The sequence below is a fragment of the Callionymus lyra genome, chromosome 13 (assembly GCF_982586985.1).
Source record: "Callionymus lyra chromosome 13, fCalLyr1.hap1.1, whole genome shotgun sequence".
Taxonomy (NCBI): domain Eukaryota; kingdom Metazoa; phylum Chordata; class Actinopteri; order Syngnathiformes; family Callionymidae; genus Callionymus; species Callionymus lyra.
The window spans coordinates 601,773-621,245 of NC_141830.1; the positions used below are offsets into that span (position 1 = coordinate 601,773).

The 19,473-nt window shown below is 44.5% G+C and overlaps 1 protein-coding gene and 1 pseudogene across 1 annotated transcript; both read left to right on the top strand.

Annotated features, from left to right (window-relative positions):
• The first annotated feature begins 803 nt into the window (after positions 1-803).
• LOC148066901 (uncharacterized) lies at positions 804-1,977 on the top strand (annotated as a pseudogene).
• Positions 1,978-8,679: 6,702 nt separating this feature from the next.
• LOC148066902 (SUN domain-containing protein 1-like) lies at positions 8,680-13,301 on the top strand. The gene is made up of 8 exons (XM_087806230.1): positions 8,680-8,771; positions 11,842-12,014; positions 12,103-12,339; positions 12,395-12,510; positions 12,596-12,769; positions 12,868-12,957; positions 13,025-13,170; positions 13,228-13,301. The coding sequence occupies exons 1-7, from the start codon at positions 8,680-8,682 to the stop codon at positions 13,157-13,159; spliced, it is 1,017 nt and encodes a 338-aa protein (XP_087662356.1). The 3' UTR covers positions 13,160-13,170; positions 13,228-13,301.
• Positions 13,302-19,473: the final 6,172 nt, after the last annotated feature.

Genomic DNA, 19,473 nt, shown 5'->3' on the forward strand with positions numbered 1-19,473 from the left:
CACCATAGTGTCAGACGTGATGTGTCAGACGTGAATCCTCCGAAGTACATCCTATACCTGGAGTGAGGTGAAGCTGGGAAGTGGTTGTGTGGAGCTGGGGGGGCACAAGAAGTTGGGGCAGGTCCTGAGGCGGGCAGCAGTGAGGGTGAGGTCACCTGCTCAAACCTGTTGAAAAAGTTGTTCAGACCATTTGCCTCCTCCAGCGTGTCCACTGCAGTCAGAGAGGCCTTGGTCTTGTGTCCAGTGATGGTTTTAACACCATCCCAGACTCTCTTATTTCTTCTCGGCTCAGCTTCTCCTCCAACCTCCTCCTGTAGGTGTCCTTTGCCTCCCTCAAGCTTCACCTCCTGCTGAGCTGACCTCATGGCGTCCCTGTCTCTGCTCCTGAATGCCACTTTCTTCCTGTTCAGGACATCCTTGACCTCCTTTGTTACCCACGGTTTATTATTAGGGTAACAGCGGACAGTCTTAGTAGGGGCGACAACGTCCAAGCAGAAATTTAAATAATCTGTTAGACAGTGTGTCTGACCCTCGATGTCCTCATGAGACCTCAGCAGCACATCCCAGTCTGTTGTTTCAAAGCAGTCTCTGATGGCGTCCTCCACAGCTGGTGTCAACTTTCTGATTGTCTTAGTAGTCACAGTCTGTCTCTGCACCAGAGGCATGTACTGTGACTGAAGGTGGACCAGGTTATGATCGGACCTTCCAAGTGGAGGAAGAGGTTTGGTTCTGTAGGCGTCCTTCAAGTTGGAATAAAGAAGGTCAATTGTCCTGTTATTCCTGGTGGGACAATCCACAGCCTGATGGAAAGTAGGCAGAGTAGCTGCCTCCCAAGGGGGGATAAGTTTAAAGCCTGGATCTACCAGCACGGCATCTTCTCACGACTCCTCTGGCCACTGCTGGTGTATGAAGATGATCACCATCGAGTGCTTCGAGGGGAAAGTCAGCTGTTTCCTCAGGAGGTGGTCGGACCTTCAGAAGCCTCAGCAGCACTGCCCTGTACGGGGGAAACAAACTAAAACTGCCCTTCAGTAGTCTGACAGAGGAGTTTATGGTTCCCCGAGCCATAGAGGTGCTGCTGTACAGGGAGTTCTACCTACCTCTTCCACCGACAAGGTCTCCTGGGCAGGTGCAGAAGTGGAGGCTCAGCAGGCTGTCAACCAGGCCGAGGCACGGCTGCGACACAGTGAGCTGGTGGGAACAGTGGCATCTGGACAGGTAGGTCTCGGAAGTAACCCAAGACCTCGCTACAAGTCCCAGGGAAAAGAGAGGCAACAGCTGCTCCAGGAGTAGGTCCGAGCAGGGGTGGAGGAAGCTGCAGTAGGACCGTAGGGATGCGGCAGCATGGACCCGATGGGAAGAGGAAGCTGACCGGAAGATCTCGTGGTCAGATCTATGGAGATCTGAGCCACATTGGATCAAGTTCCTCATACAGTCTGTGTACTTTGTACTCCCAAGACCATCCAACCTCTTCCGCTGGGGCTTAGCCGAGACCCCACTGTGCCCCCTCTGTAAGGAAGCTGGATCGTTGGAGCTCATCCTGAGCTGCTGCCCACCTGCACTTGGAGATGGACGTTACCGTTGGCGCCATGACCAGGTGCTGCAGGTCATTGCAGAAGTCATCAGCACCGGGATCTCCACCAGCAAACATCAACAACCAACAGTCAGAGCTGGAGAGAAGCCACAGCAGAGTAGGACTCAAGCAGGGGGGCTGGACTGGCAGCTGAAGGTGCACCTAGGAAGACCAGCTCAAGTTCCCTGATCATCGCGCTGACCTATCTCAGGCCGGACATAGTCCTGGTGTCTGAAACAACAAAGCAGGTGGTCCTGCTGGAGCTGACTGTCCCCTGGGAAGACCGGATGGAGGAGGCCTTCGAGAGGACGGGGGTCAAGTATGAGGAGCTGGCAGGCGAATGCAACCCAGTGGAGGTCCGGTGCAGAGGGTTCGTCGTCCTCATCATCCGGCTCTCAAGATGATGGGAGTGAAGGCACATGAGGACCAGAGACCTCTATCTTCATCAGCGACGCAGAAAAAGCGTCAAGGTGTCTGTGGATCAAGCCAGAGATCCGTGGACTGAAGAAGCCACTGAGACACAAGCCTGATCAACCCTGACCGGGTCACCTGGGCGAAGGTGTCTGTTGAGAGACCAGAATGTTAGTCTTTGTATCTTTGTCTTGTTCTTTTTCTTTGATCTTGTTCTTTATCTTTAGACTTAGATCGTATCATCTTGTTCTTTATTTCTCTTTGTTCTTATTTTTTTTTTTTTAATGAAAAATTGCTGTATTTTCTGTGGATATTTGAAAAAAAAAACTATTTCTCCTGAGGATCAATAAAGTTCTACATAAACTACTGATGATGTTTCTATAAGTTACACCAAGAGTGTTTGCTGTAACATCTTCATCTTCATCATCATCTTCATCATCATCTTTATCATCATCTTCATCATCTTCATCATCATCATCATCTTCATCATCATCTTTATCATCATCTTCATCATCATCATCTTCATCATCTTCTTCATCATCATCTTCATCATCATCATCTTCATCATTTTCATCATCATCTTCATCATCATCATCTTCATCATCATCTTTATCATCATCTTCATCATCATCATCTTCATCATCTTCTTCATCATCATCTTCATCATCATCATCTTCTTCATCATTATCTTCATCATTTTCATCATCATCATCATCATCTTCATCTGCATCATCATCATCATTTTCATCATCATCTTCTTCATCATCTTCATCATCATTTTCATCTTCATCATCATCTTCTTCATCTTCATCATCTTCATCATCATCTTCATCATCATCATCATCATCTTCATCATCATCATCATCTTCATCATCATCTTCTTCATCATCTTCATCATCATTTTCATCTTCATCATCATCTTCTTCATCTTCATCATCTTCATCATCATCTTCATCATCATCATCATCATCTTCATCATCATCATCATCTTCATCATCATCTTCATCATCATTTTCATCTTCATCATCATCTTCTTCATCTTCATCATCTTCATCATCATCTTCATCATCATCATCATTTTCATCATCATCTTCTTCATCATCTTCATCATCATTTTCATCTTCATCATCATCTTCTTCATCTTCATCATCTTCATCATCATCTTCATCATCATCATCATCATCTTCATCATCATCATCATCTTCATCATCATCTTCATCATCATTTTCATCTTCATCATCATCTTCTTCATCTTCATCATCTTCATCTTCATCATCATTTTCATCTTCATCTTCATCATCATCATCATCATCTTCATCATCTTCATCATCATCATCACCACCAGGAACATCTTGACTGGATAAAGTGATAAGAGGCTCTGATGACATCACTAAGGTGTGTGAGATGAAAGGTCAGCTCAGGGTTAAAAGAGCAGGTGAGGCTGCAGCGTCACCTTCTCGTCTGAATCACACGCCTCACATGTTTGGATGTTGAGTGATGTTCACCTGTGAGTGACACCTGTGAGTGACACCTGTCATCCATGGAGCCTTTCGCTCACCTGCGCCTCCTCGTCGCCTCCCTGCAGAGACTCCTGACCCCGCCCCCTCCCCTGCCGGAGCCCAGGTGAGCAGGTCGTGGACCAGTGTGTGTGTGTGTGTAACTCAAGTCATTCGAGTCTCTCAAGGTGGTTCAAGTCTCTCGTTCAAGTCTCTTATGTCGTTCAAGTCTCTCGTTCAAGTCTCTGAAGTCGTTCAAGTCTCTTATGTCGTTCAAGTCTCTCGTTCAAGTCTCTGAAGTCGTTCAAGTCTCTCGTTCAAGTCTCTGAAGTCGTTCAAGTCTCTTATGTCGTTCGAGTCTCTGAAGTCGTTCAAGTCTCTGAAGTCGTTCAAGTCTCTGAAGTCGTTCGAGTCTCTGTAGTCGTTCAAGTCTCTGAAGTCGTTCAAGCCTCTGAAGTCGTTCGAGTCTCTGTAGTCGTTCAAGTCTCTCAAGTCGTTCAAGTCTCTCAAGTCGTTCGAGTCTCTGAAGTCGTTCAAGTCTCTCAAGTCGTTCAAGTCTCTGAAGTCGTTCGAGTCTCTGAAGTCGTTCAAGTCTCTCAAGTTGTTCAAGTCTCTCAAGTCGTTCGAGTCTCTCAAGTCGTTCGAGTCTCTCAGGTCGTTCAAGTCTCTGAAGTCGTTCAAGTCTCTGAAGTCGTTCGAGTCTCTCAGGTCGTTCAAGTCTCTGAAGTCGTTCAAGTCTCTGAAGTCGTTCAAGTCTCTCAGGTCGTTCGAGTCTCTCAAGTCGTTCAAGTCTCTGAAGTCGTTCGAGTCTCTCAAGTCGTTCAAGTCTCTCAAGTCGTTCAAGTCTCTCAGGTCGTTCAAGTCTCTCAAGTCGTTCGAGTCTTTCAAGTCTCTCAAGTCGTTCGAGTCTTTCAAGTCTTTCAAGTCTCTCAAGTCGTTCGAGTCTCTCAAGTCGTTCGAGTCTTTCAAGTCTTTCAAGTCTTTCAAGTCTTTCAAGTCGTTCGAGTCTTTCAAGTCTTTCAAGTCTCTCAAGTCGTTCGAGTCTTTCAAGTCTTTCAAGTCTCTCAAGTCGTTCGAGTCTCTCAAGTCGTTCGAGTCTTTCAAGTCTTTCAAGTCTCTCAAGTCGTTCGAGTCTCTCAAGTCGTTCGAGTCTCTCAAGTCGTTCGAGTCTTTCAAGTCGTTCAAGTCTCTCAAGTCGTTCGAGTCTCTCAAGTCGTTCGAGTCTCTCAAGTCGTTCGAGTCTTTCAAGTCGTTCGAGTCTCTCATGTCGTTCAAGTCTCTCAAGTCGTTCGAGTCTCTGAAGTCGTTCAAGTCTCTCAATCGTTCGAGTCTCTGAAGTCGTTCAAGTCTCTCAAGTCGTTCGAGTCTCTCAAGTCGTTCGAGTCTCTCAAGTCGTTCGAGTCTTTCAAGTCTCTCAAGTCGTTCAAGTCTCTCAAGTCGTTCGAGTCTCTCAAGTCGTTCGAGTCTCTCAAGTCGTTCGAGTCTCTCAAGTCGTTCGAGTCTCTCAAGTCGTTCGAGTCTTTCAAGTATCTCAAGTCGTTCAAGTCTCTCAAGTCGTTCGAGTCTCTCAAGTCGTTCGAGTCTCTCAAGTCGTTCGAGTCTCTGAAGTCGTTCGAGTCTCTCAAGTCGTTCGGGTCTCTCAAGTCGTTCGAGTCTCTCAAGTCGTTCGAGTCTCTGAAGTCGTTCGAGTCTCTCAAGTCGTTCAAGTCTCTCAAGTCGTTCGAGTCTCTCAAGTCGTTCAAGTCTCTCAAGTCGTTCGAGTCTCTCAAGTCGTTCAAGTCGCTCAAGTCGTTCGAGTCTCTCAAGTCGTTCGAGTCTTTCAAGTCTCTCAAGTCGTTCGAGTCTCTCAAGTCGTTCGAGTCTCTCAAGTCGTTCGAGTCTCTCAAGTCGTTCAAGTCTCTGAAGTCGTTCGAGTCTCTCAAGTCGTTCAAGTCTCTCAAGTCGTTCGAGTCTCTCAAGTCGTTCAAGTCTCTCAAGTCGTTCGAGTCTCTCAAGTCGTTCAAGTCGCTCAAGTCGTTCGAGTCTCTCAAGTCGTTCGAGTCTTTCAAGTCTCTCAAGTCGTTCGAGTCTCTCAAGTCGTTCGAGTCTCTCAAGTCGTTCGAGTCTCTCAAGTCGTTCGAGTCTCTCAAGTCGTTCGAGTCTCTCAAGTCGTTCAAGTCTCTCAAGTCGTTCGAGTCTCTCAAGTCGTTCGAGTCTCTCAAGTCGTTCGAGTCTTTCAAGTCTCTCAAGTCGTTCAAGTCTCTCAAGTCGTTCGAGTCTCTGAAGTCGTTCGAGTCTCTCAAGTCGTTCAAGTCTCTGAAGTCGTTCGAGTCTCTGAAGTCGTTAGAGTCTCTGAAGTTGTTCGAGTCTCTGAAGTCGTTCGAGTCTCTCAAGTCGTTCAAGTCTCTGAAGTCGTTCAAGTCTCTGAAGTCGTTCGAGTCTCTGAAGTCGTTCGAGTCTCTCAAGTCGTTCAAGTCTCTGAAGTCGTTCGAGTCTCTCAAGTCGTTCAAGTCTCTCAAGTCGTTCAAGTCTCTGAAGTCGTTCGAGTCTCTCAAGTCGTTCGAGTCTCTCATGTCATTCGAGTCTCTCATGTCGTTCAAGTCTCTCAAGTCGTTCGAGTCTCTGAAGTCATTCGAGTCTCTCATGTCGTTCAAGTCTCTCAAGTCGTTCGAGTCTCTGAAGTCATTCGAGTCTCTCATGTCGTTCGAGTCTCTGAAGTCGTTCGAGTCTCTGAAGTCGTTCAAGTCTCTTAAGTCGTTCGAGTCTCTGAAGTCGTTCGAGTCTCTGAAGTCGTTCGAGTCTCTCAAGTCGTTCGAGTCTCTGAAGTCGTTCAAGTCTCTCAAGTCGTTCAAGTCTCTCAAGTCGTTCGAGTCTCTGAAGTCGTTCAAGTCTCTGAAGTCGTTCGAGTCTATCAAGTCGTTCAAGTCTCTCAAGTCGTTCGAGTCTCTCAAGTCGTTCGAGTCTTTCAAGTCTCTCAAGTCGTTCGAGTCTCTCAAGTCGTTCGAGTCTCTCAAGTCATTCGAGTCTCTCATGTCGTTCCAGTCTCTCAAGTCGTTCGAGTCTCTGAAGTCGTTCAAGTCTCTCAAGTCGTTCGAGTCTCTGAAGTCGTTCGAGTCTCTGAAGTCATTCGAGTCTCTCATGTCGTTCCAGTCTCTCAAGTCGTTCGAGTCTCTGAAGTCGTTCAAGTCTCTCAATTCGTTCAAGTCTCTCAATCGTTCGAGTCTCTGAAGTCGTTCAAGTCTCTCAAGTCGTTCGAGTCTCTCAAGTCGTTCGAGTCTCTCAAGTCGTTCGAGTCTCTCAAGTCGTTCGAGTCTCTCAAGTCGTTCGAGTCTTTCAAGTCTCTCAAGTCGTTCGAGTCTCTCAAGTCGTTCGAGTCTCTCAAGTCGTTCGAGTCTCTCAAGTCGTTCGAGTCTCTCAAGTCGTTCGAGTCTCTCAAGTCGTTCGAGTCTCTCAAGTCGTTCGAGTCTCTCAAGTCGTTCGAGTCTTTCAAGTCTCTCAAGTCGTTCAAGTCTCTCAAGTCGTTCGAGTCTCTCAAGTCGTTCGAGTCTCTGAAGTCGTTCGAGTCTCTCAAGTCGTTCGGGTCTCTCAAGTCGTTCGAGTCTCTGAAGTCGTTCGAGTCTCTCAAGTCGTTCGGGTCTCTCAAGTCGTTCAAGTCTCTGAAGTCGTTCGAGTCTCTCAAGTCGTTCAAGTCTCTCAAGTCGTTCGAGTCTATCAAGTCGTTCAAGTCTCTCAAGTCGTTCGAGTCTCTCAAGTCGTTCAAGTCTCTCAAGTCGTTCGAGTCTCTCAAGTCGTTCGAGTCTTTCAAGTCTCTCAAGTCGTTCAAGTCTCTCAAGTCGTTCGAGTCTTTCAAGTCTCTCAAGTCGTTCAAGTCTCTCAAGTCGTTCGAGTCTCTCAAGTCGTTCGAGTCTCTCAAGTCGTTCGAGTCTCTCAAGTCGTTCGAGTCTCTCAAGTCGTTCGAGTCTCTCAAGTCATTCGAGTCTCTCAAGTCGTTCGAGTCTCTCAAGTCGTTCGAGTCTTTCAAGTCGTTCAAGTCTCTCAAGTCGTTCGAGTCTCTCAAGTCATTCGAGTCTCTGAAGTCGTTCAAGTCTCTCAAGTCGTTCGAGTCTTTCAAGTCGTTCAAGTCTCTCAAGTCGTTCGAGTCTCTCAAGTCATTCGAGTCTCTCAAGTCGTTCAAGTCTCTCAAGTCGTTCGAGTCTCTCAAGTCATTCGAGTCTCTCAAGTCATTCGAGTCTCTGAAGTCGTTCGAGTCTCTCAAGTCGTTCGAGTCTTTCAAGTCGTTCAAGTCTCTCAAGTCGTTCGAGTCTCTCAAGTCATTCGAGTCTCTCAAGTCGTTCGAGTCTCTCAAGTCGTTCGAGTCTCTCAAGTCGTTCGAGTCTCTCAAGTCATTCGAGTCTCTCAAGTCATTCGAGTCTCTGAAGTCGTTCGAGTCTCTCAAGTCGTTCGAGTCTTTCAAGTCGTTCAAGTCTCTCAAGTCGTTCGAGTCTCTCAAGTCATTCGAGTCTCTCAAGTCGTTCGAGTCTCTCAAGTCGTTCGAGTCTCTCAAGTCATTCGAGTCTCTCAAGTCGTTCGAGTCTCTCAAGTCGTTCGAGTCTCTCAAGTCATTCGAGTCTCTCAAGTCATTCGAGTCTCTGAAGTCGTTCGAGTCTCTCAAGTCGTTCGAGTCTTTCAAGTCGTTCAAGTCTCTCAAGTCGTTCGAGTCTCTCAAGTCATTCGAGTCTCTCAAGTCGTTCGAGTCTCTCAAGTCGTTCGAGTCTCTCAAGTCGTTCGAGTCTTTCAAGTCTCTCAAGTCTTTCAAGTCGTTCGAGTCTCTCAGGTCGTTCGAGTCTCTCAAGTCGTTCGAGTCTTAGTCGTTCAGGTCACAGAGGTCACAGAGGTCACAGAGGTCACAGAGGTCACAGAGGTCAGGCGAGCTGCTCTTTGATTGGACGGCGTCTTTAAAGACTTTGATGACGACACGTCTATATGAGGGCAGCGAGCGAGTCGACGTCACACGTGTGAACAATGTTGCTGTGTGACGCCCGACATCCCATAATAACACACCTGCCTCCAGAGGGCGCCATGTCAGCGAGCGAGAGAGAAACAGACGTTTGACTGACACTTTGTCTCACTTTTGCATCATGGGCCATAACATTATGACCACCTACCTGAGGTGGTCATAATGTTATGATGGACGTTGATGATCAATAATCAGCGTCTGATCTTCTCTCGTGTCTTTCAGTCATGGTGCTGAGGAGGAGTCCTCGTCTGACCACCAACGGTTACTATGACAACACCGGTCTGAGGACCGTTTTTTACAAGGAAAGATTGTTCAGGTGTGTGTTTGTGTGTGTGTTCATGTGTGTGTTTGTGTGTGTGTGTTTGTGTTCGTGTGTGTGTTTGTGTGTGTGTTGGTGTTCGTGTGTGTGTTTGTGTGTGTGTTTGTGTTTGTGTGTGTGTTTGTGTGTGTGTGTGTTCATGTGTGTGTTCATGTGTGTGTTCATGTGTGTGTTCATGTGTGTGTGTTTGTGTTTGTGTGTGTGTTTGTGTGTGTGTTCATGTGTGTGTTCATGTGTGTGTTTGTGTGTGTGTTCATGTGTGTGTTCATATGTGTGTTTGTGTGTGTGTGTTTGTGTGTGTGTTTGTGTTTGTGTGTGTGTTCATGTGTGTGTTCATGTGTGTGTTCATGTGTGTGTTCATATGTGTGTTTGTGTGTATGTTTGTGTGTGTGTTCATGTGTGTGTTTGTGTGTGTGTTTGTGTGTGTTCATGTGTGTGTTCGTGTGTATGTTTGTGTGTGTTCATGTGTGTGTTCATGTGTGTGTTTGTGTGTGTTCATGTGTGTGTTTGTGTGTGTGTTTGTGTGTGTGTTCATGTGTGTGTTTGTGTGTGTTTGTGTGTGTGTGTTCGTGTGTGTTCATGTGTGTGTTCATGTGTGTGTACATGTGTGTGTTCATGTGTGTGTTCATGTGTGTGTACATGTGTGTTCATGTGTGTGTACATGTGTGTGTTCATGTGTGTGTTCATGTGTGTGTACATGTGTGTGTTCATGTGTGTGTTCATGTGTGTTCGTGTGTGTGTTCATGTGTGTTCATGTGTGTGTTCATGTGTGTGTTCATGTGTGTGTTTGTGTGTGTGTTCATGTGTGTGTTCATGTGTGTGTTCATGTGTGTGTTTGTGTGTGTGTTCATGTGTGTGTTTGTGTGTGTTCATGTGTGTGTTTGTGTGTGTTCGTGTGTGTGTTCGTGTGTGTGTTCATGTGTGTGTTCATGTGTGTGTTTGTGTGTGTTCATGTGTGTGTTTGTGCGTGTTCGTGTGTGTGTTCGTGTGTGTGTTCGTGTGTGTGTTCATGTGTGTGTTTGTGTGTGTGTTCATGTGTGTGTTTGTGTGTGTGTTTGTGTGTGTGTTTGTGTGTGTGTTTGTGTGTGTGTTTGTGTGTGTGTTCGTGTGTGTGTTCATGTGTGTGTTTGTGTGTGTGTTTGTGTGTGTGTTTGTGTGTGTGTTCATGTGTGTGTTCATGTGTGTGTTCATGTGTGTGTTTGTGTGTGTGTTCATGTGTGTGTTCATGTGTGTGTTTGTGTGTGTGTTCATGTGTGTGTTTGTGTGTGTGTTCATGTGTGTGTTCATGTGTGTGTTTGTGTGTGTGTTCATGTGTGTGTTCATGTGTGTGTTCATGTGTGTGTTCATGTGTGTGTTTGTGTGTGTGTTCATGTGTGTTCATGTGTGTGTTCATGTGTGTGTTCATGTGTGTGTTTGTGTGTGTGTTCATGTGTGTGTTCATGTGTGTGTTTGTGTGTGTGTTCATGTGTGTGTTCATGTGTGTGTTCATGTGTGTGTTTGTGTGTGTGTTCATGTGTGTGTTCATGTGTGTGTTCATGTGTGTGTTTGTGTGTGTGTTCATGTGTGTGTTCATGTGTGTGTTCATGTGTGTGTTTGTGTGTGTGTTCATGTGTGTGTTCATGTGTGTGTTTGTGTGTGTGTTCATGTGTGTGTTCATGTGTGTGTTCATGTGTGTGTTTGTGTGTGTGTTCATGTGTGTGTTCATGTGTGTGTTCATGTGTGTGTTTGTGTGTGTGTTCATGTGTGTGTACATGTATGTTCATGTGTATGTTCATGTTGTTGATGTGTGTGTTGATGTGTGTGTTGATGTTTGTGTACATGTGTGTTCATGTTTGTGAACCACCTTCTCCAAGATCTTGGACAAGAATGAAGATTAGAAATAGGCCTGAAATGACTGAGGTTAGTCGGGTCTAAGTCTGGCTTTTTGAGCAAAGGCTCCACAATGGTTCAAATGCATTAAAAACCCTGTGGAAAGGGAGAGGTTCACCATATTGGTAACTCAGGGGTCAATTACATCAAATACTTTGATGAAGAGCCTACAAGGAAGGACGTCATCTGAGCAAGAGGAGGGTTTCATCTTGTTCACTAGTGATGAAAGATACAGCAGTGAAGGAAGACCAAGAGGAGGAGAGGGGCTCAGAGACAGTAGGGGTTCCAAACAAAGAGGGAGAGATTTTCTCTTTGATTAATTTAATGTTTTGAGTAAAAACCTCAACAATCATTGCTGTCAGCTTCACAGAAGACATGATTTGAGGAGCAGGAGACACGAGAGAATTAATCGTGTCAAACAACACTTTGCTGCTACCAGTTTTGTGATGTAATCAGATCTAACAGTTTCCACCATCTCATTGTAAGAAGTCAACAGATCCCTGAGCATCACGATCATAGATCCTGATGTTGATACATATCTTTAGTGATGTGAGCAGAATATCCGGACAAGTAGTCGTTAAAACTACTGTTTTTGGCAATTATTGCAGGAGCTCAGGTTCGTAGCAGCAGATTAAAGGCTCACCGGAACCGGAGTTGATGTGTGTTCATATGTGTCCATGTGTGTGTTTATGTGTGTTTATGTGTGTTTATGTGTGTTTATGTGTGTTGATGTGTGTGTTCATATGTATCCATATTTGTGTTGATGTGTGTGTTCATATGTGTCCATGTGTGTGTTTATGTGTGTTGATGTGTGTGTTCATATGTGTCCATATGTGTGTTTATGTGTGTTGATGTGTGTGTTCATATGTGTCCATATGTGTGTTGATGTGTGTGTTCACATGTGTCCATGTGTGTGTTTATGTGGGTTTGTGTGTTGATGTGTGTTGATGTGTGTGTTGATGTGTGTTGATGTGTGTGTTGATGTGTGTGTTGATGTGTGTTGATGTGTGTTGATGTGTGTTGATGTGTGTTGATGTGTGTTCATATTTGTTGATGTGTGTGTTGATGTGTGTGTTGATGTGTGTTGATGTGTGTTCATATTTGTTGATGTGTGTGTTGATGTGTGTGTTGATGTGTGTTGATGTGTGTGTTGATGTGTGTTGATGTGTGTTGATGTGTGTACTTGTGTCATCATCAGAGTGTTCAAGAGTCGTAAACGAAGACGTCATCAGCTCCAAAAGGACGAGAACAACAACGAGGACGTGGTCGAGTCCGACTGGTTCGACTCTGAGATGGACCTTCAGGTCCCGTCGTGTTGGGAGCTTCACTCCCTGGTCCTGCTGTCCTTGACTCTGCTGCTGGTCCTGCTGTGTACGTGACTCACGACTCACACTGAGTCCCATCGGTGACTCTTCACAGGCTGGACCGGATCTTTGATGCGGGTCTTTTGATGTTCCAGGTCTTCTTTTTACTCCGGCTTCCAAGTTCTGGGACTTTTCCCAAGACTCGACCTTCCTGAGTCTGCCGTCGGCGCCAACCACCGTCTTCCACGAGTCCCACAAGATGGCCGAGCGGTTGGTGGTTCTGGACCGGAGGGTGAGCGAGTTAGAGCACGAGCTGCAGATACTGAGGCGACACTTGGACCTTGTCCCGGACCCCCAGGACCTGCTGGAGAACTATGCCCTGGAGAGCCTCGGTATGTCCTGCCCGTCCCCCCGTGACTCAGGAGTCTCACATCTGTCTCTCCTCAGGTGCTGACATCGTCCTGTGCCGGTCCTCGAGCACTTACCTGGGCCCTCCGATCAACTGGTACCTCGGCATTTTCCCCAAGTACCACCCAGCCCAGAGCCCCAAAACAACCATCCAGGTGGGACTAGATCCTAGACGACTTGGTGGTGTAGATCCTCTTCTGGTTCTCGTCCCTCCTAAACCTCTGGTCCTGGTCTACACAGGGAAGAGCCGAACTGGTCCCGGGTCAGTGCTGGCCCTTCCTGGGTTCGGCGGGACAACTGCTCATCTCGCTGCCGTACCCGGTCCACGTGCACCACCTGGCTCTGGGCCACATCAGCAGGCGTGAGTCGGTCAACCACGCCATCCCCAGCGCCCCCAGAGAGTTCTCTGTCAACGTGAGTCTCCGGTGACCTGGAGGGGCGTCCACAGGTCGGGTCCATAGGTCGGGTCCACAGGTGGTCTGCAGCCTCCAAACGTGTCCCATGTCTTCCAGGGCTTTGTGGATCTGAACCGGGTCGGAACGTTTCTGGGAAACTTCACGTACGACGATGAGGGGAAGTCGGTCCAGGTCTTCAAGATACCCGTGAGTCAGAGAGTCTTATCTTGTCCTCGATGGAGTGTGTGACTCGTGTGTGACTCGTGACTCACAGAACCACCAGGACAAGGTCTTCAAGTTCATGGAGGTCAAAGTTCACAACAACTGGGGGAACCTGGAGTACACGTGTCTGTACATGGTCCGGGTCCACGGACGACTGGAGCTCCTGACTCGACACTCGCCTGTTTGAGGGACGTTACGGTGAGACACCTATGATGTCACTTCCTGTCAGCTGACTCACAGCTTCCTGTCCTTCAGGTTCCAATGGAACCCCCTCTGGCCAGAGCTGGAACTGCACAAACAACTGAACTAGACCGACGCGAGTACTTTAGGTGTGTAGTACCTTTACTCTCTAGTACCTTTACTTTAGTACTTTTACTCTCTAGTACTTTTACTCTCTAGTACTTTAACTCTCTATTACTTTTACTCTCTAGTACTTTTACTCTCTAGTACTTTAACTCTCTATTACTTTTACTCTCTAGTACTTTAACTCTGTAGTACTTTAACTCTCTAGTACCTTTACTCTAGTACTTTCATTCTCTAGTACCTTTAATTTAGTACTTTTACTCTCTAGTACTTTAACTCTCTAGTACTTTAACTCTGTAGTACTTTAACTCTAGTACTTTAACTCTCTATTACTTTTACTCTCTAGTACTTTTACTCTCTAGTACTTTAACTCTGTAGTACTTTAACTCTCTAGTACCTTTACTCTAGTACTTTCATTCTCTAGTACCTTTAATTTAGTACTTTTACTCTGTAGTACTTTTACTCTCTAGTACTTAAACTATCTAGTACTTTTACTCTCTAGTACTTTAACTCTGTAGTACTTTAACTCTCTAGTACCTTTACTCTAGTACTTTCATTCTCTAGTACCTTTAATTTAGTACTTTTACTCTGTAGTACTTTTACTCTCTAGTACTTAAACTATCTAGTACTTTTACTCTCTAGTACTTTAACTCTGTAGTACTTTAACTCTCTAGTACCTTTACTCTAGTACTTTCATTCTCTAGTACCTTTAATTTAGTACTTTTACTCTCTAGTACTTTAACTCTCTATTACTTTTACTCTCTAGTACTTTAACTCTGTAGTACTTTAACTCTCTAGTACCTTTACTCTAGTACTTTCACTCTCTAGTACTTTTACCGTGTCTTTTAACTAGTATTTGTTCTTCCTTCCGTCCAGACTCCTGCAGCCTGAGGTCACGACACATGCAGGGTCGGAGCAGATGTGTGAGGTCAAAGGTCACACTCTGAACAGTGTTTCCCTGTTTTAAGGGTTTTTAACGATTTTGTAACATATTTGTGAATAAAGTCATTTAACATCATGACCCGATTCTCACCTGTAGTGTGCAGTGTGTAGTGTGCAGTGTGCAGTGTGTAGTGTGCAGTGTGCAGTGTGTAGTGTGCAGTGTGCAGTGTGTAGTGTGCAGTGTGCAGTGTGCAGTGTGCAGTGTGCAGTGTGCAGTGTGCAGTGTGCAGTGTGTAGTGTGCAGTGTGTAGTGTGTAGTGTGCAGTGTGCAGTGTGTAGTGTGTAGTGTGCAGTGTGTAGTGTGTAGTGTGCAGTGTGCAGTGTGTAGTGTGCAGTGTGTAGTGTGCAGTGTGCAGTGTGTAGTGTGTAGTGTGCAGTGTGCAGTGTGCAGTGTGTAGTGTGCAGTGTGTAGTGTGTAGTGTGCAGTGTGCAGTTTGTAGTGTGCAGTTTGTAGTGTGCAGTGTGTAGTGTGCAGTTTGTAGTGTGCAGTGTGTAGTGTGCAGTGTGTAGTGTGTAGTGTGCAGTGTGTAGTGTGCAGTGTGTAGTGTGCAGTTTGTAGTGTGTAGTGTGCAGTGTGTAGTGTGCAGTGTGTAGTGTGTAGTGTGCAGTGTGTAGTGTGTAGTGTGCAGTGTGTAGTGTGTAGTGTGCAGTATGTAGTGTGCAGTGTGTAGTGTGCAGTGTGTAGTGTGCAGTGTGTAGTGTGCAGTTTGTAGTGTGCAGTGTGTAGTGTGTAGTGTGCAGTGTGTAGTGTGCAGTGTGTAGTGTGCAGTTTGTAGTGTGCAGTGTGTAGTGTGTAGTGTGCAGTGTGTAGTGTGCAGTGTGTAGTGTGTAGTGTGCAGTGTGCAGTGTGTAGTGTGTAGTGTGCAGTGTGTAGTGTGTAGTGTGCAGTGTGCAATTTGTAGTGTGCAGTTTGTAGTGTGCAGTGTGTAGTGTGCAGTTTGTAGTGTGCAGTGTGTAGTGTGCAGTGTGTAGTGTGCAGTGTGTAGTGTGCAGTGTGTAGTGCGCAGTGTGTAGTGTGCAGTTTGTAGTGTGTAGTGTGCAGTGTGTAGTGTACAGAGTGTAGTGTGCAGTTTGTAGTGTGTAGTGTGCAGTGTGTAGTGTGCAGTTTGTAGTGTGCAGTGTGTAGTGTGCAGTGTGTAGTGTGCAGTTTGTAGTGTGTAGTGTGCAGTGTGTAGTGTGCAGTTTGTAGTGTGCAGTGTGTAGTGTGCAGTGTGTAGTGTGCAGTGTGTAGTGTGCAGTTTGTAGTGTGCAGTTTGTAGTGTGCAGTGTGTAGTGTGCAGTTTGTAGTGTGCAGTTTGTAGTGTGCAGTTTGTAGTGCGCAGTGTGAAGTGTGCAGTTTGTAGTGTGCAGTTTGTAGTTTGTAGTGTGCAGTGTGTAGTGTGCAGTGTGTAGTGTGCAGTGTGTAATGTGCAGTGTGCATTGTGAAGTGTGCAGTGTGTAGTGTGTAGTCTGCAGTGTGCATGAATATTTTGTTTCTCATATTTTTTCTTTATTTCTTTTTCCAAACTTGCCAAACGTGCTGCCAGCAGGTGTCGCTAGTGTTCCTACAGCTGGTTATAATCATCGTTAAATAGTAGAAGAAGAAGCTGTCGCATCATTTCCTGTTAGTGTGTAGCAGCAGAGTTTGATTTGAACTATCTGTGGAGGATTAGTTACTAGTTAATAAGTACACTATCCTGATGATACTAACTTCTAGTACACTAAGAGAAGTATGTTTGAGACATACTATCTGTGGAGGATTAGTTACTAGTTAGTATGTACACTATCCTGATGCATACTAACTTCTAGTATACTAAGAGAAGTATGTTTGAGACATACTATCTGTGGAGGATTAGTTACTAGTTAGTACGTACACTATCCTGATGATACTAACTTCTAGTGTACTAAGAGAAGTATGTGATTTGAGACATACTATCTGTGGAGGATTAGTTACTAGTTAGTACCTACACTATCCTGATGATACTAACTTCTAGTATACTAAGAGAAGTATGTTTGAGACATACTATCTGTGGAGGATTAGTTACTAGTTAGTACGCACACTATCCTGATGATACTAACTTCTAGTATACTAAGAGAAGTATGTTTGAGATGTACTATCTGTGGAGGATTAGTTACTAGTTAGTACGTACACTATCCTGATGATACTAACTTCTAGTATACTAAGAGAAGTATGTTTGAGACAAACTATCTGTGGAGGATTAGTTACTAGTTAGTACATACACTATCCTGATGATACTAACTTCTAGTATACTAAGAGAAGTATGTTTGAGACATACTATCTGTGGAGGATTAGTTACTAGTTAGTACGCACACTATCCTGATGATACTAACTTCTAGTATACTAAGAGAAGTATGTTTGAGACATACTATCTGTGGAGGATTAGTTACTAGTTAGTACGTACACTATCCTGATGAAACTAACTTCTAGTATACTAAGAGAAGTATGTTTGAGACATACTATCTGTGGAGGATTAGTTACTAGTTAGTACGTACACTATCCTGATGATACTAACTTCTAGTATACTAAGAGAAGTATGTTTGAGACATACTATCTGTGGAGGATTAGTTACTAGTTAGTACGTACACTATCCTGATGCATACTAACTTCTAGTATACTAAGAGAAGTATGTGATTTGAGACATACTATCTGTGGAGGATTAGTTACTAGTTAGTACGTACACTATCCTGATGATACTAACTTCTAGTATACTAAGAGAAGTATGTTTGAGACATACTATCTGTGGAGGATTAGTTACTAGTTAGTACGTACACTATCCTGATGATACTAACTTCTAGTATACTAAGAGAAGTATGTTTGAGACATACTATCTGTGGAGGATTAGTTACTAGTTAGTACGTACACTATCCTGATGATACTAACTTCTAGTATACTAAGAGAAGTATGTTTGAGACATACTATCTGTGGAGGATTATTTACTAGTTAGTACGTACACTATCCTGATGATACTAACTTCTAGTATACTAAGAGAAGTATGTTTGAGACATACTATCTGTGGAGGATTAGTTACTAGTTAGTACGGACACTATCCTGATGATACTAACTTCTAGTATACTAAGAGAAGTGTGTGATTTGAGACATACTATCTGTGGAGGATTAGTTACTAGTTAGTACGTACACTATCCTGATGATACTAACTTCTAGTATACTAAGAGAAGTATGTTTGAGACATACTATCTGTGGAGGATTAGTTACTAGTTAGTACGTACACTATCCTGATGATACTAACTTCTAGTATACTAAGAGAAGTATGTTTGAGACATACTATCTGTGGAGGATTAGTTACTAGTTAGTACGTACACTATCCTGATGATACTAACTTCTACTATACTAAGAGAAGTATGTTTGAGATGTACTATCTGTGGAGGATTAGTTACTAGTTAGTACATACACTATCCTGATGATACTAACTTCTAGTATACTAAGAGAAGTATGTTTGAGACATACTATCTGTGGAGGATTAGTTACTAGTTAGTACGTACACTATCCTGATGATACTAACTTCTAGTATACTAAGAGAAGTATGTTTGAGACATACTATCTGTGGAGGATTAGTTACTAGTTAGTACGTACACTATCCTGATGATACTAACTTCTAGTATACTAAGAGAAGTATGTTTGAGACATACTATCTGTGGAGGATTAGTTACTAGTTAGTACGTACACTATCCTGATGATACTAACTTCTAGTATACTAAGAAGTATGTTTGAGACATACTATCTATATATGTACTCCCTCACGTACTTGTACTCCCTCATGTACTTGTATGTACTTGTACTCCCTCATGTACTTGTATGTACTTGTACTCCCTCATTTACTTGTATGTACTTGTACTCTCTCATGTACTTGTACTCCCTCATGTACTTGTATGTACTTGTACTCCCTCATGTACTTGTATGTACTTGTACTCCCTCATTTACTTGTATGTACTTGTACTCCCTCACGTACTTGTACTCCCTCATGTGCTTGTATGTACTTGTACTCCCTCATATACTTGTATGTACTTGTACTCTCCCACGTACTTGTACTCTCTCATGTACTTGTACTCTCTCATGTACTTGTACTCTCTCACGTACTTGTACTCTCTCACGTACTTGTACTCTCTCATGTACTTGTACTCTCTCATGTACTTGTACTCTCTCATGTACTTGTACTCTCCCACGTACTTGTACTCTCTCATGTACTTGTACTCTCTCATGTACTTGTACTCTCTCATGTACTTGTACTCTCTCACGTACTTGTACTCTCTCATGTACTTGTACTCTCTCACGTACTTGCAATCTCTCACGTACTTGTACTCTCTCATGTACTTGCACTCTCTCACGTACTTGTACTCTCTCACGTACTTGCACTCTCTCACGTACTTGTACTCTCTCATGTACTTGTACTCTCTCACGTACTTGTACTCTCTCACGTACTTGCACTCTCTCACGTACTTGTACTCTCTCACGTACTTGTACTCTCTCACGTACTTGCACTCTCTCACGTACTTGTACTCTCTCACGTACTTGTACTCTCTCATGTACTTGTACTCTCTCACGTACTTGTACTCTCTCACGTACTTGCACTCTCTCACGTACTTGCACTCTCTCATGTACTTGCACTCTCTCACGTACTTGTACTCTCTCACGTACTTGTACTCTCTCACGTACTTGCACTCTCTCACGTACTTGTACTCTCTCACGTACTTGTGCTCTCCCATGTACTTGTACTCTCTCACGTACCTGTACTCTCTCATGTACTTGTACTCTCTCACGTACTTGTACTCCCTCACGTACTTGCACTCTCTCACGTACTTGCACTCTCTCACGTACTTGTACTCTCTCACGTACTTGTACTCTCTCACGTACTTGTACTCTCTCACGTACTTGCACTCTCTCACGTACTTGTACTCTCTCATGTACTTGCACTCTCTCACGTACTTGCACTCTCTCACTTACTTGTACTCTCCCATGTACTTGTACTCTCTCACGTACTTGTACTCTCTCATGTACTTGCACTCTCTCACGTACTTGTACTCTCTCATGTACTTGCACTCTCTCACGTACTTGTACTCTCTCACGTACTTGTACTCTCTCACGTACTTGCACTCTCTCACGTACTTGTACTCTCTCACGTACTTGCACTCTCTCACGTACTTGCACTCTCTCACGTACTTGCACTCTCTCACGTACTTGTACTCTCTCACGTACTTGTACTCTCTCACGTACTTGCACTCTCTCACGTACTTGTACTC